The sequence below is a fragment of the Heterocephalus glaber genome, unplaced genomic scaffold, assembly GCF_053883595.1.
Source record: "Heterocephalus glaber isolate CG9 unplaced genomic scaffold, H.glaber_assembly_v1.0 deba00001068, whole genome shotgun sequence".
In the NCBI taxonomy this organism is placed as follows: Eukaryota; Metazoa; Chordata; class Mammalia; order Rodentia; family Bathyergidae; genus Heterocephalus; species Heterocephalus glaber.
The window spans coordinates 1,232,681-1,259,604 of NW_028258188.1; the positions used below are offsets into that span (position 1 = coordinate 1,232,681).

Sequence of the window (26,924 nt, forward strand, 5' to 3'; positions counted from 1 at the left end):
CACACCCACATATAGGCACCTAAACAGCCAGGAAAACATGGCATTTACCAGAACACTGGTTCTGCGTCAGATGTCACATGACACAGGCAAGGAGGGCCAACAGGGTCTAATGCGGCCACTTTAAGAGCTAGGCTGAAGCCTGAGCTTCTTCACCTGGATGTCAAGGCCAGTGTTTCTAGAAGGGGGAGACCCTGGTCGCTCCACACAGGTGTTTCTGATAGCACCTTCATTGGCGCACTTGTCTCTCCTGGGCAAGGCAAAGAGGGCTAGATCAGTAGGATTAGAAAATAGCCTTTAGTCCATTATGGTCCATTTACCTACAGCTCTAATTCCTGGAACAGTGCTGTGTGGCTGGGAAAGTCCTGGCTTTTGTGATTTCACAGATTGGGGTGTTGCTTGCAGCTCACACCATGTGCCCAGGAGGAAGGAGAACATTTGAGCAGCTCTGATGCTAGGCAATTCCCTGCCCAGGACAAAGGCAGGAGACTGGGATTGCACCATAAGCCCAGAGACCCATCCCACACCACATTCCTTACAAGAAAGCAGCTGGTATCCACATTTCTGCACAGACTCATGGAATAGAAGAGGTTTTATTATTTCATTTTAAAGAGAATTCATACACCATTGATTATACAGAGCCATTTCTCAGGGTACTTTTCTGTCCACTTAGGAAATCAGAATACACCATGAGGAGAATTAGTAATGCGAAGACAAGATTACTGGTTATTATCTAGGGTACAAATACACACTTAATTGTTTCACGCTTTATTGAACGCAAAGCAAGAGTCAGCATCTCTACCTTTGTTGTACATAGCTGAAGCAGAAGCCAGGGAGGGCAAGGTGGCAGTTTCCTTGGCAGGAAAGGTTTATACCTTAGAATCCTGTCATTGTGGGAAGATTACCCCATGTTCTGTCGGTTGCCATAGCCCCTCGGATGAGTGTCCTTCCAGTCATCCCACTCCCGTGCTCTGTGGAGTTCCTTCTCATCTTCTTCTTTCTCCTTTTCTTCATCTTCCTGTTGCTGAGCCACTCTTTTAAAATCAACTAAAGCGGGAAAGTGAGAAACGGGATATTAAAAGAATGCTAACAAGCAATGTCCACTCTGAACACAACCTCAGATGGTAAGAGGAATATGGCTAGCTGCTTGCCCTAAGCCCAGCAGAAGTGGGGAAGAGCACTTCTATTGCTTCATATATTACATACTAAATAATAATAATAGTAAGATGCTCTGGTGGTTTTCACAAGAAGCCAAAAACACAGAATGAATTCCATTTTGAGAAAGAATTTTGGCTAAAATGGCCAACAACCCCTGCCTCTGAAGTCATCACTATCAATAAAAATAAAATCCTCAACAATCCACTAAAGGAAAAATATTTATGATTTTATGACTTGTGAATTATCAGGGGAGTGGGATTACAGGCAATTTTTCCTTTTCTACCCATTTTATTACAGTTATATGTGTACATGTGTGTACACACACGCTGTGGATTGAACCCTAAGCCTTCACACTGATCTATACCTCTGGCCCTTTTTAAATTTTGGGACAAGATCATGCTAAGTTGCTAAGTTACCCAGGCTGGGCTCAAACTTGTAATCTTCCTACCTCAGCCTCCCAGACTACTGGGATTATAGGTGTGCACCGCCACACCTAGCCTAGTTATACAATTTTTGCTGTGTGTCTAAAATTGAAAACCACAGGGCAGCTGGACCTACCAGAAAAGAATGCCTATGTTTTGTATGTGCTAAGAGCAGGTCTGAGGTCCCAATGGCACTTATTAGGCAGTGTACACGAAAAAGCAATGAACAAACTGCTACATCTCTCTTTTGCATCGTTTTTCCTTTGTGAAGTGAAGCAGCATTTTCCTGACTACCCTGAACTTGACAATGAGAAATATTCTACAACTATAACAAAGAATGAAATACGTGAGGATCTGATCTAACAACTTAAGAGTCTGGTGTTCTTTTCTTCTTTTAACCCCTTTATTGTAAAATAAAAAATACTGGAAACCACTCAAATATATTAAAGAAATAAGTTTTTATAAGGTTTTACAGTCTCAACTTGAGTCAATAAATAGATCTTCTGTGGCCTTCTCCAAAGTCTCTCCATGTGCATAATGTAATTCACAAGCCCTATCTCCCCCTGCAAAAGTAACAACTATATAGCTTTGCACAGTAATAACTTCCAAGAGTTTATTATAGCTTTACCACCCAAGTGTGCATCCCCAGATAGTTGCCCATTTGTACTATGTTCATTTTTTACTCAGTGATTTTAGAGTTGTACAACCATCACCACAATCCAATTAAAAAATTCTACCATCCCCGAAAGATCCCTTGTGTCCATTTACAGTTAATTTCCATTCCTTCCCTCCCTCCAGCCCAGGGAATTGCTAACGTACTTTCTGGTTTTATAGATCTGCCTGTTTTGGACATTTAATATAAACAAAATGTTGTCATTTGTATCTGATTTCATTTAGCACAGTGTTTTTGAGGTTAGTCTTGCCTATTTTAAAATATTCTGAAATCTTTTTTAACCACCAGGTTCCCCCTCCACTCTTTTCTTTCCTTACAAGTTATCTATTGAAGAAGCTGGGACCATTTGATCTGTAGTTTCCCAAACCTGGATTTTGCTGATAGCACACTCATGATACAGTCTAATATGTTCTTCTGTCTCTTGAAGGTTGGCAACTGGATGGTGAGCCTTCATTTGACTCAGGTTGGATGTCTTTGGCACAATGGTAAGTGGTACTGCATTCTTTTATCAGGAAACACATTTGTCTCACTTGTGACAGGGTTTGGATCTTGAATGTCTCCTAAAGGCGCTTGTGCTAAAGGGCTTGGTTGCTATGATGTTACTGGAAAATGGTGGAAACTAGGATGTGGGGCTGGTGGGAAGTCTTCAGGTCTTGGGGATGTGCTTAAAGCGGATAGTGGGACCCCAGGCCCCTTCTCTCTTTGCTTCCCAGCCATCATGAGGTGAGTAGCTTTGCTCTGCTATATGCTCCCCATTCAAGAAATGGAGCCAGCCAACCACTAACTGAAACCTCTGAAGCCATGAACCCACTAAAATTTTCTTCCCTTTAAGTTGATTATTTCAGGTGCTTTGTCCTACCAATGGAAGCTGATTAACATAGTGATGTGAGCAGTTACTTATGGTCAATCCCTAGAACCATTAATTTACTGGGGGCTTCAAAAAAGTAGTATTCTTAACTTTATTTATTTATTTTTTAACTGGAATACTTTTATAAAGAGGGGCTTCCCCTCATCTATTCCCCTCATCTTAGCCAGTAGGAAAGATGAATAGTTTATTCTTTCCTATAATTTACCACTTTTCAAGAAAGTAAATAGGTTCCCTATTACAGCAATTTGTTTCTGTTTTAAAATATAATTATAAACTCATGGGTTTAAACATATTTGATAGGTTTCAATCAACTGCAATGCTTTTACAAAATACTTTAAAAACTTTTTAACATTAGAATTTTTAAATTTCCAGAAAAATTGAGATGATAGTTCACCAAGTTTGCCCTATGGTTAACATATTACTATGGCTTATGTGTCACAACTAATGATCCAAAACTGAAACAATGTTGACAAATAAAATCCATATTTTACATTACTTTAGTTTCTACTTAATGTCCCTTTTGAGTTTCAGGATCCTATCCAGAATACCATATTATATTTAGTTATCTGTCTCCTTAGTCTCTTGTAGGCTGTGACTATTTCTCAGACTATACTTGTTTGTTCTGGATGACCTGGGGAGTTCTGAGGAGTGTTAATCAGGTATTTTGTAGGATGTTCTCAATTTGAGGTTGTCTGTTTTGCTCATAATTAGACTAGGGGTATGGGTACTGAAGGAGAAGACTACAGGGGTGAAGTGCTCTTATCACATCACATCAAGGGTACACATTATGCTGTCAGCCTTATTACTGATGACAACCTTGATCATCTGACCAAGGCAGTGTTTTCAGGGTTCCCAAATGTAAAGTTACTCATCTGTCTTCCCTTGCTACACTGTCCCTGGAATCAAGTCCCAAAACATAGCCTAACTTAAGTAGTGAGGAGTTGTGTTCCACCTCCTTGAAGCAGGAGCATCTACATAAATCATGGTTTATCCCAGGTTTAGTCTGATTATAGGGGAGATCTGTTTCCTTTCCCTCATTCATTAATTTATTCAATCATTTGTTTCTATCACTATGGATTCATGGGTATTTATTGTATTCCCAAAATGCTCAAATTATTCCAGTTTGGGATGATTACACTCATTTCAGTTCTTGTGTCCCTTTAGCACCTCAACTTTTTTGAGCTCTTATTTTCTAATACAAAATGCTTCAGGTTCATCTTGTATATTTCCTATTCTAGCCCTAGAATCAGCCACTTCTCTAAGGAGCCCTGATTCCTTTGTTGATGGATAGTATTAGAAAATGAGATTTGGACTCCCTCTGAAAATATCAATGACATTCTTTATAGAAGTAGAAAAAAATCCTAAAATGTGTATGGAGCCATTAAAAAACCCCCAAAAAACTAAAAAGGCCAAAGCAACCTTGAAGACAAAAAGAACCAATCAGGAGGAAACATATTACCTGACTTCAAAATATACTACAAACAGAAATCAAAAGAGCATGGTATTGGCATAAAAACAGATGCACAAACCAAAGGAATGAAAGAGAGAGCCTGAAAATAAACTCATGAAGCTACAGCCAACTGATCTTCAAAAAAGGTGCTAAGAACATGCACTTGGGGGGCTGGGGATTTAGCTCAGTGGTGCCACTGCCTGCCTCACAAGCACAAGGTCCTGAGTTCGATTGCCAGTACCAAAAAAAGAAAAAAAGAACAGGCACTTGGATATGAATATGCACAGGAATGAAACTAGAGTTCTATCTTTCACCAGTCAGAAAAATATATTCAAAATAGATTAAAGAGTTAAATATGAGGCCTGAAACTATGAAATTACTAGAAGAAAACATAGGATACATTTCAAGAGATTGGAATGTGCAAGAACTTTTTGGATAATAGCCAAGGAGCACAGGAAACAAAAGCAAAAATAGACAAATGGCATGACATTAAACTAAAAAGCTTCTGCAGAGCAAAGGAAATAACAGAATGAAGAGACAATCTGCAGAATGAGAAAATATTAGTAAACTATACACTTGATATGGAGGTGATATCCAGAATATATAAGGAACTCTTAAGAACTCAATAGCAAAAAACCCAAACAATCCAATTTAAAATGGGCAATAGCTCTAAACAGATTTTCTCAAAAGAAGTCATATAAATGGCCAACAAGTATACAAAAAATGCCAAGTATCACTTATCATCAGGGAAATGCAAATCACAATCACAATGAGGTATCACTTCAGTTAGGATAACTTACCAAAAAAGACAAAAGATAACAAGTGCTGGCAAAAGTGAACCCTTGTACATTGTTGGTGGGAATGTGAATTAGTATAGCTACTGAGGAAAACAGTGGGGAGGTTCCTCAAAAAACTAAAAACAGAATTACTGTATAACCCAGCCATTCCAGAACTGGGCCTATATCCAAAGAAAATGTAATCAGTCTGTTGAAGAGACATTTCCCATGTTTACTATAGAACTCTTGACAATAGCCAAAAAATGCAGTCAACCTAAGTGCCCATCAATTGTGGAATGGAAAGAAAATGTAGTACATATACACAATGGAATACTATTCAGCAATAAAAAGGATGAGATCCCATCACATGTGACACCATAGACTGAACTGGAGATTATAGTAACTGAAATAAGCCTGGCACAGAGAGACTAGTATCATGTGATCTCACTGAAGTAGAATCTAAATTTGGTATCATTATTCATATGCCAAACCTTCTTTGATGTCTTGAATACTTGTCACTTTATCTCAAATCTTATTTATTTCCTTAGTTTTTTAAAATTTCCACTTTCACCTTAGTGGAGCATTTTCTGAGTTTTTTTTTTTTTGGTACTGGGGATCGAACTCGGGTCCTGCGCTTTCGAGGCAGGCAGCGGAACCACTGAGCTAAATCCCCGGCCCAGTAGGGCATTTTCTGTGTTTACTCATTCTTTTGTCCTTCTACTTCAGCCTTCCTTTCTGAAATGACTCCTTTCAGAAGTTGTTTCCACATATCTAAAGTTTTTCTAATCGTACTTTATGTGGTCCTTCCATGTTCTATGATGTTTTCAGGATACCTTTTCCCACATTCTAAAATATTATGTTCAGATAGATTCAGACAGATCAAGATTTGTTCTGGTTTTTTGAGCACATCTTTCTGGAGTGTTTTCAATTATCTTTTTTCCCCTTAAAATAATTTAAAATATTAAATGTGTGGGATTTAACCTTGATAATTCTGTTCATTTTAAAAAACAACTTTATGGGCTGGGGATTTAGCTCGGTGACACCGTGCCTGCCTCGCAAGCACAAGGTCCTGAGTTTGATCCCTGGAACCAAAATCAAAACCAAAACCAAGGGCCGGGGATTTAGCTCAGTGGTTCCGCCCTCGTCCCGCAAGGTCCTGAGTTTGATCCCTGGTACCAAAAAAAAAAACAAAAACCAACAACAACAAAAAAACAAACCCCCAAACAACAACTTTGAGATATATTTCACATACCATAAAATTCATACAATAAAAGTGGGTTCAGTAGGTTTTGGCATATTCAGAGTTGTGCAATCATCACTGCAATTTGTTCATTTTTCTGAACTTTTAGAAGCATATAGCTCAGGGAGGTTTTTCTAACTTCATAGTAGCCTCATTTCTGCTGTTTTTACATAGGTTAAAGAAACAGGGTGATTTGTTTGATTAAAATTCCACTCCTACTTTTACATGGACCTTCTCTTTTCTTCTTCTGTAGTATTTCTGACCTGCTTAATTTCAATTCTATTCTCAGAAATTTCTCTGTAGTATGCTACCCTGTCCTGGAAGGAGAGCTGGATTAATTTCACAAATTTATTAAGGATTAGACTGCTCTGTCCCTTTCAGACTTTCTGACCATTCGTCCCTATATTCACTCATTTAGTTTTTACTGGAAGACAAAACTCTTTTGAGCTTCAAGTGCTATTCTTAAATTGGATGGCCATACTTTTTAGTGAATATAGTATTTTGGAATTTTGTTTGTCAGGTCTTTCACAGTTCCCTATAGATACCAGCAACCTGTTCATACTGTGGCTAAGGGTGATTTGCACTTAGTTGTTTTTATTTTGTGGCTCATGGGGATACACTGAGACCTATTTTCATTGTAATTATTACTATGAGATTTTACTTTTTAAGCATTTTTGAAGTATTTCATGTAGAAAAGTACATCAATACAAGTCTATTTAATGAATTTTCACACATATTGAACACATCCACTCATCAGTACTCAGATTAAGATACAAAACATTATTTACTTCCCAGAAGCCCCCTCAGGTCCAATTCCACTGAGTGGCACATGGAAGTTTCACCCTGATTTTGAACTCTATATGAATGGAATCATGTAAGTCACATAAAGTTTTTAAACTTTATATGAATGGAATACAATCTCGTTTTTTAGTCATAATTAGGCTTGCAAGATTCAACTATATTTGTCACTTATAGCTGAAGAACTACAGTTTAACCTTACTGCTACATAGTAGTCCATTGTGTAAATATACGAAAATTTACTTATCCATTTCAGTATTTATGGGCATTTGAGTAGTGTCCACTGTGGGCTCCTGCAAATAATGATCCTGTGAACAATTATTATTATTATTATTATTTTTTTTGGTACTGGGGATTGAACTTGGGACCCTGCATTTACAAGGCAGGCGCTGGAACCACTGAGCTAAATCCCCAGCCCGCTGTGAACAATTATGGTCTCACTCTGCTTAGATATATACTGAGTGAAATAGTCAAGTCATAAAGGTCTACACATGTTCAATTTCTATGGATTACAACCACCATCACCACTTCTAGACTTCCCTACTTTCTTGTTTCCTTTATTTACTTTGGGCTTACTTTGTTCTCTTTTCTCCTAACTTATTAATATAGAATCTTAGGTAGATGATTTTTATCTTCTAGTTCCAGAAATTTTGGGAGGTACAGTTTTTTTCCTGAGATTTCTTATATTTTCATTGCAAGCATTTTTCCTCTCTGATCTTAAGGACATGAAATGATAGCTTTTTAAAGTCCTTGTCTGCTAATTCCAACACCTGAATTATCTTGGGGTTGGTAGTCATTGATCTCCTTTCCTCTTAAATATGAGTCACATTTTCTGGCTATTTTTCCCATATCTAGTAGCTTAAGATTGAATTCTAGATATTATGAATAATACACAGGTAGTCCCTGACTTATGATGGCTGAACTTACTATTTTTTGAATGTACAACGGTACAAGTGATATACATTCAGTGGAATCTATTCTAAATTTTCAATTTTGATCCTTTCCCAGGTTAGCAATATCAAGTATGATTCTGTTGATATTGGGGAGCACGAGCAAACCATGGCAACCAGTCAGTCACATGATCATGAGGGTAAACAGTCTGTACTCCAGAATGCTGTGTTGCTAAGCTATGATGATTGATAGGTGCATTAAATGCATTTTCAACTTACGACATTTTCAGTTTATAATGGGTTCATCAGCATGTGAACCTGTCTTAAGTTGAAGAGCATCTGCATTGTGTCACTCCTCTAGAGTACTAATTTTTCATTCTAGAAGGGAATTAACCTGTCTAGAACCAAAATGCCAAGTTCTATCTCCCTTGCACAGGGAAACAGTTGAGTTCTCCACTGAGTTATTTCAGTCCTAGCTAAGGGGCTTCGAGAGACCATTCTGTAAACAGAGTTTAGGAGTCAGCCAGAGATTTTCACAGGGTCTATATATAGAAGTAGGGTTCTTCCTCTGTAGTTCTCTCTATGATATCATCCTTTACTTTTCAGTTGCTATGGTTACCTCGAACTCAGGTCTCTCATTCCCCAAACAATATGACCACAAGTTTCTATCTACATTTCAGCTAGTCTGCATCACAGAAACTGCAGTCTGCCCACAGATAAAAAGCAAAAAACAAAACAAAAAACTTTCAAATGGCCACTCTTTTCTATACTAAAGTGGAAGTAGTATTAGCACCTGGCTTTTGAAGATGTGAATTTATATCTTAGCCCAATCACTTACTACGGTATGGTAAATCAGTTTTCAGAGACCAGGTTCTCACTTTAAAATGGGAATGAGAATGTCTGCTTTTAAGAGGGTCAAAAGAGAAAAGAAAACTGAGGTTCAGAGGGCTGAGTGATGTGCCATTTGTTAAGGGGCAGGAATTGAATTGGTCACCCCAGTTCTGTCCATGATTTTTCTGCCCTGCTATATTACTTTCAGCTTTCTGATGGCCACCCTCTGCTTCTATCCCTTCCACTTCTGAGTACCTACTATGATCCCATTACCAAGTTGGACACGAAGAATATAAGAAGTCAAAGTCCCTGCTCTCGAGGAATTTCAAGTACCATTGCCTCCTTCCAAGTGCTAACTTCCTTCCGCTTTATCCTGCTTTCAGTCACCCCTAGTGTCTTTAGGTAGTTTTCTTTTTGTAAAAATATATTTTGTTCAGTTTGTAATTGTTATCTGCATGAGGGGTTGGGCTAGTACAACCTACTCCACCATTACCAGAAGTGGAACTACTGTTCATGGGTTTTTTGTTTTGCTATCTGTCTGTTTTTATGTCATGATATTTGGAGAGATACCAAACCTATGCTGATAAAAAAAACCAAAAAATCCCCTTTTTGGGGGGGTACTGGGATTCAAATGTAGGGGGACTCTACCATTGAGCTACATCCCAAGCCCTTTTAAATTTTGTTTTGAGACAGAGCCTTGCTAAGTTTCCCAGGCTGGCCTAGAACTTGGAACCCTTCTATCTTAACCTAACAAATAGCTCATATTTTAGGTATGTGCCACCATACGTTTTTTTTTCTTTCTCCCCCCGCTTCTTCTTTTTTGGCCTAGAGTCTTTCTATTACTCAGAATCTTTGCCCAGACTACCTCTGTTCCTAAAGAGTGACAATAGTTGATCAGAGTTTAATTTTGACGGAGTAAGGAGCCAATAGCACAAGTATTTTCTTCCCACTCCTTCATACCTGATGTTGTCTTGGCTATTCCCTGGTCTGGTAATGCTCCATATTTCCGATGTTGCTCATACCAGTCACTCACTGTCATAGTTGCCAGACTTGGATAACCAGCTCCAAATACTCTGTAAAATTCACATTACCTTCAGAAAACTAAACAAATAGCAGCATTAAAAAGTCTCTTCACTTTAAATGACAAGGCCTGTGTCTGTTTCAGCCTTGCTTCCCTATTCTGCAATCTTCTGAGGAGTTATACAAACTCCTCTGAAGATGTATAAAAAGAGCCCAGAAAGGAGCATTAAAGTCAAGAGCCTTCATGAGAAAATAAATAGTCCACATCGTCTCCCAATAAGTAATTCTAGAAACTAATGCCCTACAGAGCAGTGATGACACTGTGGAATGGAAATTTATAGTCAATGGCTCTAAAAGGTACAGGAGAGAATCTCTTGCCACCTTAAGGAATAGCATCAAGAACTCAAAATTAAATCACAGACAAGATGTCCTTTTGAGAACTGCAGCTAAAGGCATCAAGAATGGCAATAATGGAAAAAGTTTTTAAGTGTATTATTAGATTCTTTATCTTCTTTTTTTATTAGCTTCCTTATACAAATGTCTGAGAAAGACATACTTGGATAAAATATCAGGACAGTTAAATACCACTTTGATTTTTGTTGTTGTTGTTGAGACAGGGTCTCACTATGTAGTTCAAGCTGGCCTTGACTCACCATGTAACCCACGCTGACCTTGAACACACGGCAATTCTGCTTCAGCCTCCTAAGTGCTGGGATCATAGGTGTGCGCCACTATACCCAGCTAGGACAGTTAATATCACTTTGATGACAGAACAGCCTCCACAGGTGAAGCCATAAATTTTCCATAGTGCCCATTCTGTGTATTACCATGCACTGACATAAAACCACAAAAACATGAGCTACAAAGGCAAACCACTTTCTAATACTACCTACTTGGCTTGGGCCTTGTTCCGAGTGAGTATGAAGGGCTTCATTGGAGGTCTGTCCTGAAGAGATGAGTGAGAAGTTGATGCCTGGGAAAAAAATTAGAGGTACATTTGCCATTTTACCCACACTACAATGCAGGCTCTTGCTCTTAAGTATTCTGGTGCTAAATGGGTTAGTTATCATGGGAGTGGGGTCTTGATGAAAGGATGGGTTGGGTCCCCCCACCCCTCTCATGTATGCATGTATGCACACATGTGTGCTCTCTTGCCCTCTTTTCTTCCCCCATGATATGTTGCAGCAAGAAGGTCTGTATCAGATGTGGGCCCCTTGACCTTGGACTTCCCAGCCTCTAGAAATTGTAAGTAATAAGTTTCTGTTCTTCATTTTATTTTATTTATTTTTTGTGGGGGGTACCAGAGATCGAACTCGGGTCCTTGAGCTTGCAAGGCAGGTGGCGAAACCACTGAGCTAAATCCCCGGCCCCTCTGTTCTTTATTTTAAAAAAGTATTATAGGGCTGGGGATTTAGCTCAGTGGTTCCGGCACCTGCCACACAAGCACAAGGTCCCAAGTTTGATCCCCGGTACCAAAAACAAAAAACAAAAAACAAAACAAAAAGTATTCTAGTGATACAAAAGCTCAAAATTCATCTGCTTTCTATTTATTGCTCTTTACAATATAACCCTCCTGAGGGAGCTTGCTACAAAGAGAAAGGAAAAGTTTTCCCATGGATGTTTTTTTTACCAAAAGGAAAAAATTACTTGGTTTTAAAATACCTGCCCCCCCCAAAGAGAGATTCTAAAGTCTCCTCCTATGATCCATCTAAATGCCTTGAGCTGAATTTGATGCCCTTTTCCTCAGCCTGGCTTTCAATGGAAAAGCTGAATTACTAAGACTTTTGCACAACCCCTTCAAATATAATTATGCTATTAATTGTCAAGAACTCTTAGGTATCTTAAAAATGGATGCTCCTATACAAAAGGGGGAAGGATAGGTTAGCAGTTTTTGTATAAAGGTATACAAAAAAGTTTCATGGAACCTTGGCATACTAGGGGCAGATTGAAACAAAACATGGCTGAAGAAAAGGTACTCACTTGGTTCCAACTCCAACATTTCCATAAACAATTCCATTACCACATGAAAGCAATTTTTAAAAAAATCACCAATGAAGGGGACAGGGCAGGACACAGAAGAGCTCAGCCTCTAAATGCTTGAAAACCAGTCATGTAGATAAGGTGTCTTACATGGCATTAGAATATTAATTTCAGGGCCGGGGATTTAGCTCAGCGGTTCCGCCGCCTGCCTTGCAAGCGCAAGGACCTGAGTTTGATCCCCGGTACCAAAAAAAAAAAAATTAATTTCATTTTTTTATCCTTTAGCTCAAAGAATTAGGTTGACTTATCCTGAGACAAGAGCTCCAGAGGCTAAACAGTACAAATTAGATTAGGAAAAGTCTCCTCTGAGGACTTAAATAAATGCTTGTGACCAGCCAATAAATTCAACTCAATTCACACTGTATCCTATACCAAACAGCAAGTAGAAGCAGAGCCTATTTTTTTTTAAGCAGCAGCTCCAAAAGAAGGTTATTTTCAAATATAGCCAAAGCTGTGTTATACCAGGTTTTCTCTACCAGCATTCTGGCATTCTGTGCATAGAGATGTCACTGCAGTAGTGCTAGCTTCCTAACTGGGAGATTTTTTTTTTTTGGTACCGGGGATCAAACTTGGGACCTTGCGCTTGGCAGGCAGGTGGTGGAACCACTGAGCTAAATCCTCGGCCCCAAAGCTTTTGACTATTTTTTTTTTGGTACCGGGGATCAAACTTGGGACCTTGCGCTTGCAAGGCAGGCAGTGGAACCACTGAGCTACATCCCTGGCCCTGAAGTAAGTAGTGACTTTTTTTTTGGTACCAGGGATCAAACTTGGGTCTTTGTGCTTGCGAGGCAGGCGGCAGAACCACTGAGCTAAATCCCTGGCAACGCTACTTTCTTTCTTTCTTTCTTTTTTTTTGGTAGCGGGAATTGAACTCAGGACCTTGCATAATTGGGAGATTTAAAGGTATAAGCGCATTATTGTATAAGGTTGTGGTGTAATTTTTTCCTTAACCTAAATGCATTCCCTGGCCTTTTGTTTCATCCTCTTTTGTCTCTCTCTTCTCCAATTCTGTTTTCCCCCTTTTCCTACTACAGTTAAGCAAATTTTCAAGGCCTTTCTCCCTCCTTATGCCTTCCTTCAATAGCTACAACTTCCCATGGCCAAAACTACTTTTTATTTCAGGAAAGTCTGTCTCCCATGCTATACCACAAAATTAAAAATAACTAGAAGTGTGTTACAGGTTAGACAGCACTGGGAAATGCTACTTTAAGCTAAAGAGAAAGCAACCTCAGTAAACCATCAGCCTTTCTCCACTCATGCTAATAAGAACAATGATTTTATGAAAACGTATAAAGATTTTGTATTACTTTCCCAAAGAATATTCAAATCTCTGATGGCAGCTTTTCTTGTATGGGCAGTGACCAGGCTTACCTCTCTTAAAGAGACTCTTTCCCTCAGGATCTTTATTTCCTGGTCAATGCTCTCAATCTCTTCTAAACTGATTCCAATCCACCTCTGAAGGTGAAGGAGGTAAAATTCACGAACTTGCTCATCATCTGCTTGACCACTTTCCACTGCAGATTTCAGTGCAGACAATCTATGCTCCACTTCTTTCTTCTGCCTGTATCTGTTCCACAGAAAAGCATTACCCATGAACTTAAAAACAAAAGAGAAATTCTTTCAAAAGAAAGCCACAGTAATATTTTACCTTTGCAAATGTCCAGTATGCAGATTTCCACATTGGCAGGAATACTGATTTTATAACCGAGTTTGTTACCAGTTTACCAGACTACAAAGTCAAGAAAGGACTGAGATTTAACATTCTGAAGCCAGAAAAATATAGATGTGACCTGATCTCAATGAGTCCTGCAATCATCGTAAGGGATAAGAGTATCTTAGCCATTTGATTCTACCAACCTTTACTTAGCTGAATGCTTAGTATCACTGTGCTTCCCCATAAGGGTTCTATTTGAGTTATACCTTCAAAGAATTACAATATCTTAAGGCTCATCTGCCATTGATGCAGGAATTCTTGTGAAACAGCCTAAAAAATGGTCATTTCTTTTCTTCTAGGCAAAACATTCCCAGTTCTTCTGACTCTTTATCTAAAGACTCAATAACCACCTTGGCTGTCCTTTTCAGTATGCATCATTCTGTCAGTCGTCTCTCATTCATCTGACAAATACCTCGAGTACCTATTGTGTGACAAGTATTGTTAGCACCAGAAACAAGTTTATAAAAGAACATCCTTGCTTTCATGAAGCTTTCATTCTAGAGGGAGAAGATAAAAGAAACAGATGAGTCAGGTGGTGACAAGTACTATGAAGCAGTAAAAAGCATGGTCAAGTGGATAGAGGGATAGTGTGAAAGTAGGAGTGCTATTATATTCAAGGTGGTCAGGAAAGACCTCTCTTAAGTGGTAATATCTGAGTAAAGGCTCCAAGAAAACACAGATGTAAGCTATACCAATATGTGGAAGAAGGTACTAAGAGAGAAAAATACGAAGGCCCTTGGGAGGGAAGAGTACCTGGCCTGGCATATTTGGGAAATAAGGCCAGTGAGGGTGGAATGAAGTGAAGAAGACTAACAGGAAATGAGGTCAGAAAGGTAGCCAGGACCATAACATGCAGAACTTTGTAGGCTATGATACCCAAATACCAAATACCATGGGGTATTCTGAGTGACATGGCAAAGCCAATGGAGGTTCTTAAGTAGAATACGTAACATGCATAGAACATTAAGATTAAGAAAATAATAAAGCCAGTTGTGTGGAGTAGGGGCTGAGACAAAAAGGTATAAGCCAGAAAAGTAATTAAGAGGATAATGCCACAAATGAGGTGAGAGATAGTGACTTGAAATAGGAAGGTAGTGTTGGAAGCAGTGAAATGTAGGTTTAAAATATAAAACAGGTCAAGTTTACTGACTTATTGGATGTAAGGCTTGAGACAGTGATGTCAAGGAAAAAACACCAAGATTTCCAAGGGAAGTATCTTGAACTGTTTGCCTGGAACTTATTTGTACTTTGGTGAGTCTCTTATCTTTGCTCTTTTCTTGAACTGTTTGCCTGGAACCCCATTCCAGAAGTCCAGAACCAGAAATTCCTCTGCAGATGTTCACCCAAATCAGAGGGTCTTAGCCTGAAGTCCACGGAATGAATGGGGGGCGGTGTTTGAAGTTCCTGAAATTTTATACAGATGCTACATGTATATTTTCTTTTTTTCTGGGGAGGTCTTATGAAATTATCAGAAGGGTCCATGATCCATGAAAAGCCAAGAACTAGTGCTCCAGGAACACTTTATTATAAAAAGTTTTTTTAGGCTCTTCTGCTTTTACTCAACGAGTGGGCATTTTCTGTTACAAACAACTGTTATACCATCATCATGGTAGTCTTCTGAGTGAAACACTACAAAGGTCAATTCCTAGCTCATGAATGCTATTGAGGATATTATTTCCAGATGTTTAATCAGTTCTACTGCTACCACTACCCTTTCCAGAAAGACTTAAGTCACAAGACAAACAATAGGAATGTATACAACCCAGTGTAAATTCTGGGTTATCAAGAGGTCCTTTGAGTAAGGTTCTTTTTCCATCCTCCTTGTGTGTATGGCTTATATGCTCTGCTGCTCCTTTCCTTCTTTTCCACTTCCTTGCTTCTATGACTTGGCTCTTTTTTATCTTTTAGACTTCTGGCTCCTCAGTACGTGTTCTTTTAGCATGTTTAAAAAACCTTTTTTATCTTGGTAAAAGAAGCCTTTCTTCAAATGAGAGCTCATATTGAAAGCTAGTAAGATAAATTCTGCTTTGGTGAAATCAGAGGAAAGCTACCAACACTAACCAAGAAGGAATCTTAGGCCTTCTTCGAAGCATGGGCCAACAACCACTGTCCTACACTTTTGTCACTGTCCTAGATTTCCTGTGGTAGGATATTACAAAGAAACACCTCTCTTATCACCCTAGAATCTCTTATCCCTGTGATCCTTCTGACTCTAGGCAACTTTCACCATTCCTTTGTTCTGTTTATAAGCTGATGAGCTAAGGAATTTAAACTTTGTGTCAAATGGGTTAACTACAAACCCCTATGATCAAATTTTGGCTTTTTGTTTATCTTTTATGGATAATCCATACTGCCACAACCTCCCAAACAGATGGAACTGCAGGTGTGTGCCACAGTGCCCTGTTCACCCTCCCTTACTTTTGTCTTTAAAGGAACTGTCTGTGTTACTCCACTTTTCCTATCATCTAGTCTCCCACTCACATCCTTCCAGGCCCCATTCTCACCTCCCTGTCATTAGCAGTTACAACTTTTCTCTCAACTGGTGCCTTTCCATCTTAGAAACACCTTTCTTCAATCCACCTTTTTTATTTTTTACCATTTCAAATAAGGACCCTCCTTTTCTATGTTTTAGAGGCAACAGTATGAGAACCGGGAAATACCTGAGTTTAAATCCAACTAGCTATGTAATTTTGCTCAAGTCAACTGTCAGTCCATTTCTATATCTTTAAAATGAGGGTCTACTTCATGGGGTTAAAAGAATCAAATGGAAAAATGGATATGAAAATGTTTTGTAAGCAGAGATACAAACATTGGCATGTGGAAATTGAGGCTAGGTGATGCCTCATCTAGTAAGTGAAATTGGTCACCTCATGCCTGTGATTCCAAAGAATCTTTTTCTGTTATACCATATTGCTTTCATCTTTCAGATTACCATTTTATCCATCCCTCCCAAAACACCTCCAAGTTCTTACCATGATTCAATTACTGGACTGGGCACCAAGGGATACAATTAGGATACTAAGATACAATCAATTAGTCAAGGTCTCTGACCTTGAGAAGTTCCAAGTCTAGTGACTGACAGCTCTACTGTGAGTAACATGAATTAAATGCTACAATATGGAGGTAAGATACATACGGAGAGGCTTCAGAGAGCTCAATATCTGTTCTTTACCCCCTGCTAATTTGTACTTTGGTGAGTCTCTTATCTCTGCTCTTTTCTTTTTCTTTTTCCTTTAGCTTGGCCCAAGGTTTATTCCTTAGCTTTTTTCTTTTACATGGTTTACCTTGGCAAACTCATCCATATTCATCAAAGCGATGGGCTCCTAAATTTTTTTGCATCAATTGTAAAACAGTCTTTTTGATTTTAGTTGCATATTTCTATCTGTCTATGGAAATGGCTAGCCAGTTGTCATTTTAGGACTAAAATTCAGTAAATCCCAAACTAGACTCATTACTTACCCAGCTTCCACTTTATTTCTGTCAAAAGAATGGAGGTGTTGTTAATCAACCAAACTCACAGTCACTCTTCAAACATGGGAATTAAGAGAATATATATGAAGAAAAAGGTTTGAGAGAGAACAGACATACCATTTAGGTGTTTCATTTATGATAGTCTCTGTATCTAAAGTCATGGATGGGGGGACATAGAGAAAATAAGGATGTGAATAATTTGGGTATTATTTTCTTTTGTGGTGCTAGAGATCAAACCCAGGCCTTGTGCATGCTAGGTAAACACTGTACCCATGAGCTACATCTGCAGCTCCCAATAATTTTTCTAAACACTTCTTGCAAATGTAGTCTGATAGCTGTAAGTTCATTTTTATCACTTGATCCTAGTTGGCAGTACTGTTGTCTTTCTGCCTCTCTTCCTTTTCAATATTCTATACACATTACCTTCCAATGCAGATCTCTACCTATATTATTCTTAGTTTTTGCCAAACTAGACTATTATCTATTCCCTGTACATATTGCTATCTATCTGCCTTTGGGATTTTGCTCATGTTATTTCTCCTGTTTGTCAACAGTAAATAATGTTTGAGCACCTCCTACAGGCCAGGCCCTGTGCTAGGCATACCACACTGAAGAAGAGGGAAATGACTTCTGCCTTCATGAAGTACACATTCTAGTAGGGGAGAGACAAAACCCAGAAAGAACTGCACATAAGCAAAGTGCCATAAAAGATACAAACATGGGGCAAAGACAGAGAATCAAAGATGTTAACTCTTTAAGGAGACTAGTCTGGAAAGGCCTCTCCAAAGAGTGACATTTAAACTGAGACCTAAAACATAAAGAATTTGCTGTATAAACAGTATTCCATGCAAAAAGAACATGTACAAAGATTCTATACAAGAAAAGAGCTGCATCTGTCTAAAGAAGTGAAAGACAACCACTGTGGCTAGATCTAATGAGTAAGGGGAAAATGACACACAATGAGATCAGAGAGACAGGCAACAGGTCATGGAGGGCACTGCAGTCAGTAGTTTGGCTATCTTGAGAGATTCTGATGGCCTAGAATGAGATATGCTAGTGGAGACAGCAATAGAAGGATAGAAGATAGCTTGCGTAGACAGAACTGACTAATGGATTGGATGAAGAAATCTGAAAAAAGGGAGTTGAAGCTAACACTTAGGTTTCTTGCTTACAAATCTGGGCAAACCGTGGTGAACTTACTGAGATAGTAAAGACCTGGGCATGGGGGCACACTTGGGATAAAAAGGCAGAGTTTGAGTTGGGCATTTAGCTCAGTGGTAGAGCACTGACCTAGCATGTGTGAGGCCCTGGGTTCAATTTCCAGCACCAAGAAAAAAAAAGTAAATGATTTAATTGTATGGCATATTAAGTCTGAGATTTCTGCGAAACATCCAAGGGTATTAGAAGTATGGATCTGATGGTTACAAGGGGTCTGGGCAGTATATGAATATGGGAACCAATAGCACAAAGGTAGTGTTACATCTCATCTGTCAGATACTTTAAAAATGTTCAATGATCAAGCCAAAGAAACCAAAATAATAGTATACCTTTTTCTGTTTGCCTAAATGCATTTTCTAAGTTTCTAAATAAACATCCAGGACTAATGCAGCAGCACATACTGTGAAACTGTTATTGTAGAAAGCAACATTGTTACTATTACTAAGAGCCTTAAAACAGTCAAACCCTTTCATCCAGTCACTGATCCTTCTAGAAATCTACCCAAGGGAATAGTGACAGAAGTTAAGGACTTGGGTTCAATCCCATACCAAAAAAATTTGTCATAGTATTACTCAGGATAGCAAAAAGACAGTCTAAATATTTGCCAACAGATTAAATAATTATAATACAAGTATAGAATGGAATATTACATGACCATTAAATATTATGGTTTCAGGGCCGGGGATTTAGCTCAGTGGTTTCGCCGCCTGCCTTGCAAGCGCAAGGACCCGAGTTCAATCCCCGGTACCAAAAAAAAAAAAAATTATAGTTTCAAAAGACATGGGGGTGTGGTGGCACATGCCTGTAGTCCCAGCGCTCAGGAGGCTGAGGCAGGAGGATTGCCATGAGTTTGAGGCCAGCCTGGGCTACATAGCAAGTTCAAGGCCAGCCTAAACTACATAGCGAGACCCTCTCTCTCTCTCAAAAAAAAAAAAAGAAAGAGACATGGGGAAATACAATATATTAGGTTAAAAAAACAAGATAAAAATCTGTATTTACAGAATTATTCCAAATTTATTAGCTAAAATAACTATATACTCAAATATACCAGAAAGGTAACAATAACATCTGTGAGTGCTAGAATTAAGGCTTATTTTTGATTTTTAAAATATTCTTGTTTTACATACTTACATTCAGGAAAATCTATAACTTCTATTTTTAACCATCCTTTAAGACTCAGCTTGCATGTAGCTACATTCTGAAATCTTTTCCTCATTTCTCCAGTCAGATGTGAACACTCTCTTTTCTTTCTCCACAACACTGTATCTCTATGGTATTTATAATCTTTTTTGAATAATTATTTGGGTACAAAATTCACTGTTTATATGTCAATGGGCTACTCTCAATGTCTTACGGGGATAGGATACTGAATTCTACTTTGTATCAGTCTATCCTATATTCCCCAAAATCACTCACTGTCAATCACTATCCTGTAACCATACTTTATTATTCTTCATAGCCCTTACCTCTTGAACTTACCTTACTACTTACTAGCTTATTGTCTGTCTCCACTAGAATAAAAGCTCCTTGATGGGATTGATTTGGTCTGGTTCTCTAATATCTAGAACAGTTCCCAGCACATCAGATCTCAATAAATATTTGTTGAATAAATCAACCAATTTTTAGCTCTCTAGACCAAACTTCATCTCTGAGCTTCATGCTATCAGATACCTCTACTTGGATGTCTTCCAGGTATCTTAAACTCAACATGTCCTAATACTGAATTTATATTCTCCCCATTCCCTGATCCACTCTTCCTACTCTACTCTCCATCTCAGTAAATTCTACAGCCATCCACCTAAATCAGAAACATGGACATCTTCTTTGCTGTTTCCTTCTACTCCACCTCCCACAATCAGTCCATCAGGTTTTTTGCAGATTAAACCCTCCTAAATAAATATATTCATTCTATCCCTCTGTCACTGCCCTAGTAAGCTGTCATCACCTCTGTGATTTAACTGGGTCTAGAGTGTGATATTTAAAATGCAAGTATGACCATGTCACTTTTGTAAAAGAAATAAAATTTTTTAGTGGATCCCAGTTACCAACTCAAGCCCTTTAGAGTGACCAACCTAAAAAGAAGTTAACATTTATAAAATACTATGTACTACAGCCTGTTATTTAGCTCAGTGGTGCTGTCACCTGCATCGTAAACACAAGGTCCTGAGTTCCATCCCTGGTACAAAAAAAAAAAGTATGTATTAGATACTATGTTATTTTATGTGTTTATTTCATTTATGCTTAACCCTATGAAATATGCATCATTATTATTGAGATTTCACATAGGAGGACATCTGAGGCTCAGATAGGCTAAATAAATTATCCAAAATTCAATGGCTTATAAATATAAGCTGGGATTCAAACCCAGGTCTCTGGCTCTGCAATCCACTCTTAGCCACAAATATGTAATCACAGCTGATTTTGAGCGGTTACTCTATCAGATACTGTGCTAAATGCTTTATTTGTATTTCTCTTTTAGTCCTCATAAGATACTGAGGAAAGAGCTTTTATTACGTCAATTTTACAGCTGGGGAAGGTCAGTAACTTGCCCTAAATCATAGAGTAATTAAATGATGGAGCTGGGATTCAAACAGCTTCCCAAGCTCTTAGCAACAAGCCCTTCTCACATTCCAAGTGCACCTTGGTCTTGATCCTACAACATTCTTAGGCATCATTCCTCCCCTCTGCCTTTCACAATCTTTGTGTTTCAGCATTACTTAACTGTTTGAGTGCTGTTCCCCTCTCACATATCCCCACTCCAGCAGTTTCCTTAACCACTTGACAGTTTACCCTGAGCATCACTTGGGCAGGTGTCATTTCAACCAGTTGATTTTTGTATTGAATAAATTTAATAAAATTGTCATTTTTATACTTCATGGTATCTTATAAAAATTAATGAAAAATACACAATTTTTGGTCAATCTGTATTTAAATAATTGGACTGGAAAGTGGTTAATGCCCCAGCAGCTTTCTAATGCCATTATTTCTGCTGGCTAATGCCTTCCTCTTTTCCTCTGGATGATACTATTTATCCTTAACAAAGGACAGGAATCACCTTTCCCAGGGAGCCTTCTCTTCTCCCTTGCTCCTTTGGCTATGTGCCCTCCCTTTGTGCTCTCACAGTACATTGTGCATCTCTTTATCACATCATTTTATAGTGATATTCTGTTTCTATACTCATTTTCCTCACCAGAGTATAAACACCTCCAAGGCAAAGACCACTCATACTCATACAAATGCCTATACAGTTTGTATCCTCAGTGGCTAGCATAGTCCCCAGACACTGAGCACCCACTGAAGATTTTAAAAAATGATTATGATAAGCAACTTTTCAAGGTCACATGATAAAGTGGTGCCAGGACTATGATCAATCAGTTTAGGATATTACACATGTGATTCAGTATGCCTGTTAGAACAGAAGGACTCAATAAACAGAACACAAATGCACAATACCGCTGAGATATGTGCCCTCCAGAGATATTTACCTCATATGTATATCATTATGCTGGGATGTGGAAAAGATTGCGAGGCACTTTGCTAAACTACTTTGTTGCCATTCGCAACCATAAGCTAGCAGAAGTCAGATATAATCGCCTCAACAAAGGCAGAGGCTTTTAAAAAAACTCAGGAAAGTTTACTCTCCCCAGGGCTTATGCTCAATAAGAATCAAGACATACACCATTTTGTCTTACACACACACAAAAACACATGCACCCCCCCCCCCAATTGCATTGCCACTGTGTACCTCTCGAATTGCAGCTATTGACCCACCTCTCTATTTTAGCCTGTCTTTGAGATGCAATTGCAATGAGGTTAGCACAGGCCACCGAGGAACTAGCAGTGTTATTTTCAGCTGTGTTGTTCTTGGTTTTGGGCAGCTGAAACTCTGCCACATGATAATAATGGCACTGAGTTAAGTAGTTTATAAAATGTTCTCGAGCCTGCTGCAAATGATCTAGACGCTTGCTGGGGTCGACTTGTTTCATGGTGAGGGCTCCTTGAAACGCTGGCACCATCAGGTACTTCAGGTCGATGGAAGCAATTTCTTCTAAATCTTCATTTCGGCTGGAAAGAGCAAAAAGGAGGCCTTGAAGCCTGGTTTAGCATTTAAACTGTGGCCCTTGCTTCCTGGGAAAGAGGAGGGCTGGGAGGGAGTGATACGATGGCAACAGCAGCCAGTTTCAAAGTGGCTGTGTTCACACCCAATGCCTATGCAATCAGCCGACACTAGAGAGCAGAGTTGTGGGACATCAACCATCTCAGATGAGAGGTTGACAATATAAACAACGTAAACATGATCGCAGTGAGAAGTAGGTAAAAAAGGCTCTTAATCTTAAACATCTTCTCCACCCAAACACAATGGCTCCATCCCTGACAACCAGTATTACCTTCGCTCTCAGCCATTATTACCCTTTCCCCCATACCTGAACAAATCGAGCTGCGATAACATTTCAGCAGCCTTCTCAAGTAGGTCCAGTCCCTTGAACACTTTATCCTGGATTATCCTGGAGCCGATGGGTTCATTCGCTACTTCTACTTCCTCCAGAAGCTGTTTGCTGGTTTCGAACAGCTCGGGAAGTCTAGGCAGTTGTAACCCATCTTCAAACGCTGCCATCTTGGGGAGGGAGGAACCCAAAAGAATTCACTTCCGGGGTCAAAGACAACCTTGCTAAAGTGAATCGCGAAAACAACAACGACACCGGAAGTGGCGCTGCATTGGCCAGTCCCTAAATTTTTACCAACGCGTCGACGGACTCCTGGGAGCAGCAATTTGCCGGCCCTGGCAACCGTTTCCATAGACTCATTTTACCAGGAAACCTGTTATAAGCCATAAGCATCTGTTAAAAACAAACACACAAGCAAAATCCTAGGCGCTGTTTTATGATCTGATTTTCGTGGCCGACACTGGGCTGAGAAATTTAGTGGGGTCTCAGACTGAGGGGTGGCGACGCTGAATTCCGAGCGCCAGGAAGCGTGTGAGGGCGAGTGCGGGAACAGGTGCGCTCTAGGGGCAGGTCAGGAGTGCGTCTTACCTCGCGAGTCGCTCCCTAAATTGAGGAATCCCGACAGCCAGGCGCTCCAGCTGCCGCGCCGCTCTCACAGTTCGGAGTTCTGGTCCCACCACTGCGAAGTGCAAGTGGCGCCCCCTTCCAGTTTCTGTCACCCACCAGATGGAGCTCCGGGTTCCTCCCAACCAGTCCTCCGCTAACCTGTTGCGCTTCACGTCACCTCCTCTCCGCACACAGCCCTACGCCCTCGAGTTGGCACCCTATGGAGCCACTCCTTAGCCCAGATAAAGGGGTAACCTGCGACTGCTATTTTCCCACAGCAGGTCTCCGTCAGACCACCTAGTTCCCAGGTCAAATGTTACTTCCTCTGTGCAACCTTCTTTGACTCCCCCCGCCCCCGCGCGCCCCTGCGCGCCCCTGCGCCCCTCAGCTACCTTCGGGGTTTCTTCTGTGCAACTCCATCACAGCACCCACCACACTGTATAATACCTAGCGATTTACAAATATATCATTTACCAGAACGAATCTGATTCATCTTTGCACCTCTCTGGCTAGACATTATTTATGAATAGAAAAATAAGTTCAGCAATCCGTTTGGAAAGCGGCCCAATACTGCAGAACTGGGCTGTTTAATAGGGGGCTACCAAGCACTCAAATGTGGCTATTTTAAACTGAGATGCGATGTACGTGTAAACTACGCATCAGATTTTGAAGAGATTACCAAAAAAAAAAAAAAGAATGTAAACTCTCAATGCTTTTTACATTGACTACATGTTGAGATGCTAATATTTTAATATGTTGGGTTAAATATTCTTGAAATTAGTTTCATTTGTTTCTTCATTTTTTTAAACAGACCTACAAGAAAATTTAAAGTTACATTGTGGCTCACATATTTCTACTAGACAGTACTGATGTAAAATACAATTCTAGGACTTTGAAAGAAAGGACATCATTGCTTTCAGCAAATCAATATAAATACTTAACTGATTACCTTCAGACACTCCCTGAGTTGACTTGAGATTTAGGTAGAAGGTGCACTACCTGTCCCCCAAAATAAACTTTTAAACTGTATTTTAAACTAAATATGTGGGAAGGGAAAATATTTTTATATAAAAGTAAATAGAGGAACCGGGGATTTAGCTCAGTGGCGCCGCGCCTGCCTGACAAGAGCAGGGTCCTGAGTTCAATTCCCGGTACCGAAAAAAAAAAAAAAGAGTAAAAGTAAATAGAGACCAATATAGGACAGTATTGCATAGGCTATTGGAAATCCAAAAAGACAAGTCATTCCATGCTAGCAGTTCAAAAGGCTTCTCAGACATAACACGCAGAGGGCCTGGGGATTTAGCTCAACAGCACCGCACCTGCCTGGCAAGCATGAGGTCCTGAGTTCGATCCCCGGTACCAAAAACACCCAAACAAACAAAAAAAAGACATGACACCCAGTCATAGAATTTCAAAGCTGGAAGAAGGAACCTCAAAAATCAGAGGAAAGGTTAAGTGACTTGCCCAACATGTTTGTGACAAAGTTAATGTCTTCTGAGTTCAATTTTTTTTACCCCGTTAATCTTCAATGAGGTAGGAGTTAAAAAAATGGAGAAAACCTTTCATGTGGGACAGAGTGAAGCCCCAAGCTAGAACAGTGCTTTGCAAGAGGGAGAGGACACTGAGGCCTATGTGGAGGTAGAAAAGGCTTCCCAGGTGATTCTAATAAATGTCTCTTTGCAAACCCTGCTTTGCGATCTGAGGAGGAAATGAGGCTCTGGGTTATTAACTATTTGGTTTTCTGGTAGGGTTTCTGTAGTCACTCTGGTAAACTGAACTTTTATTTTTGTATTAAATTCTTTTATTGGTACATTGTAGGTATACAACACAGTTACATTTCTCATTGGGAATTGTACTATAATGCATCTTGGTTCTTATTTTTTCCCAATTCCTAGCCCTCCCTTCATGCCCTCCACCTTTCCATATTTACAAAGACTTTATTTCCATTTTTTCCATTTCTCATCATTTTTTTCCTTTCCCTTCTTTCCTTTCCCCTGTGCCTCCCACTACCCCTACCCCTTTGGACCTTTTCTTCCTATTTTGCATTATCGATTATTCATTCTAATCATTGGTACATTTTAGGTATACAATATAATGACATTCATCATTGGAAATTTGCACCTTTACATAGTCTCTCTTGGTTCTTGTTTTTCACCCTTGCCCAGCCCTCCCTTCAACCCCTCCAGCCCTCCCTATTTACAAAAATTTGTTCCTATTTTTCCATTTTCTCATATTAATCCCATTCCCTTCTATCCTTTCCTCTAGCCCTCCCACTTCCTTCCCCTTTGGCCCTTTTCTTCCTATTTCACATGACCTATTATACATTTAGTCCTTATTTACACTTTCAGTTTCTCACACCAGAGAAACTATTCGGTATTTATTCATGCGTGTCCTATTTATTTCACTTAAGAGTATTGCCTCAATGTGCATTCACTTAGCTATAAATGTCTCTAATTTCTCATTTTTTATGGCTGAGTAGTATTCCATTTTATAAAAAAACCACATTTTCTTTATCCAGTCTCCAGTTGATGGGCATTTGGGCTGTTTCCAAGTTTTAGCTATTACAAACTGTGCTGCTATGAACAAGGGTGCACATATATCACTGTGGTATGATTCTTTTAATTCTTTGGGGAAGATCCCCAGCAGTGGAAGAGCAGGGTCAAATGGGACTTCCAGTCCTAGTTCTTTGAGGTATCTCCATACTGATTTCCACAGTGCTTGCACCAGTCTACACTCCCACCAGCAGTGGAGCAAGGTTCCTCTTTCCCCACAGCCCTGCCAGCATTTGTTATTGGTGGATTTCATGATAGCAGCCATTCTTTCCGGAGTGAAGTGGAATCTCAGTGTTGTTTTCATTTGCATCTCTCGAATGACCAGTGATGCTGAACATTTTTTCATGTATTTATTTGCTATTTCTACTTCTTTGTCTGAGAAATGTCTGTTCATTTCAGATGCCCATTTTTGGATTGGGTCTTTAAATTTGGGAGGTCTGATCTTTTTAAATTCTTTATAGATTTGAGATAGTAGACCTCTGTCTGAGGAAGAGCAGGTGAAGATTTTTTCCCACATTGTGGGTTGTCTCTTCACACTGCTGGTGGTTTCTCTTGCTGTGCAGAAGCTTTTTAATAAGAAGAGATCCCATTTGTTGATTGTTTGTGCTAGTTCATGAGCAACTGAGGTTTTGTTCATAAAATCTTTTCCTACACCGATGTCTTCAAGGGTTCTACCTAACCTCTGTTCCAACTGGTTCAGAGTTTCTATTTTAATATTTAGATCTTTAATCCATTTTGATTTTAGTTTAGTGTAT

General features: G+C 39.4%; 1 protein-coding gene and 1 long non-coding RNA gene across 2 annotated transcripts in view; one reads left to right on the forward strand and one right to left on the reverse strand.

Annotated features, from left to right (window-relative positions):
- LOC147828466 (uncharacterized) overlaps positions 1-26,924 on the forward strand; it is a 98,733-nt gene that overhangs the window by 49,033 nt on the left and 22,776 nt on the right. Inside the window, exons 2-3 of the long non-coding RNA XR_015450773.1 lie at positions 2,678-2,735; positions 11,309-11,368. This is a non-coding gene — a long non-coding RNA (uncharacterized LOC147828466). The remainder of the gene's footprint in view (positions 1-2,677; positions 2,736-11,308; positions 11,369-26,924) is intronic.
- Positions 572-23,918, reverse strand: Igbp1 (immunoglobulin binding protein 1). The gene is made up of 7 exons (XM_004872601.4): positions 23,600-23,918; positions 22,991-23,181; positions 22,338-22,631; positions 13,535-13,730; positions 11,017-11,096; positions 10,064-10,176; positions 572-1,044 (listed from the first exon to the last, which is right to left on the reverse strand). The coding sequence occupies exons 2-7, from the start codon at positions 23,179-23,181 to the stop codon at positions 899-901; spliced, it is 1,020 nt and encodes a 339-aa protein (XP_004872658.1). The 5' UTR covers positions 23,600-23,918; the 3' UTR covers positions 572-898.

Coding starts and splice junctions, on each gene's coding strand:
- Igbp1 (XM_004872601.4), bottom strand. CDS start 23,181: ATGGCAGCGTTTGAAGATGGGTTACAACTGCCTAGACTTCCCGAGCTG. Junction 11,097..13,534: donor AAAGAGTCTCTTTAAGAGAG/GTAAGCCTGGTC, acceptor TTTTTTTCCCAG/GCATCAACTTCTCACTCATC. Junction 10,177..11,016: donor CGGAACAAGGCCCAAGCCAA/GTAGGTAGTATT, acceptor TGAATTTTACAG/AGTATTTGGAGCTGGTTATC.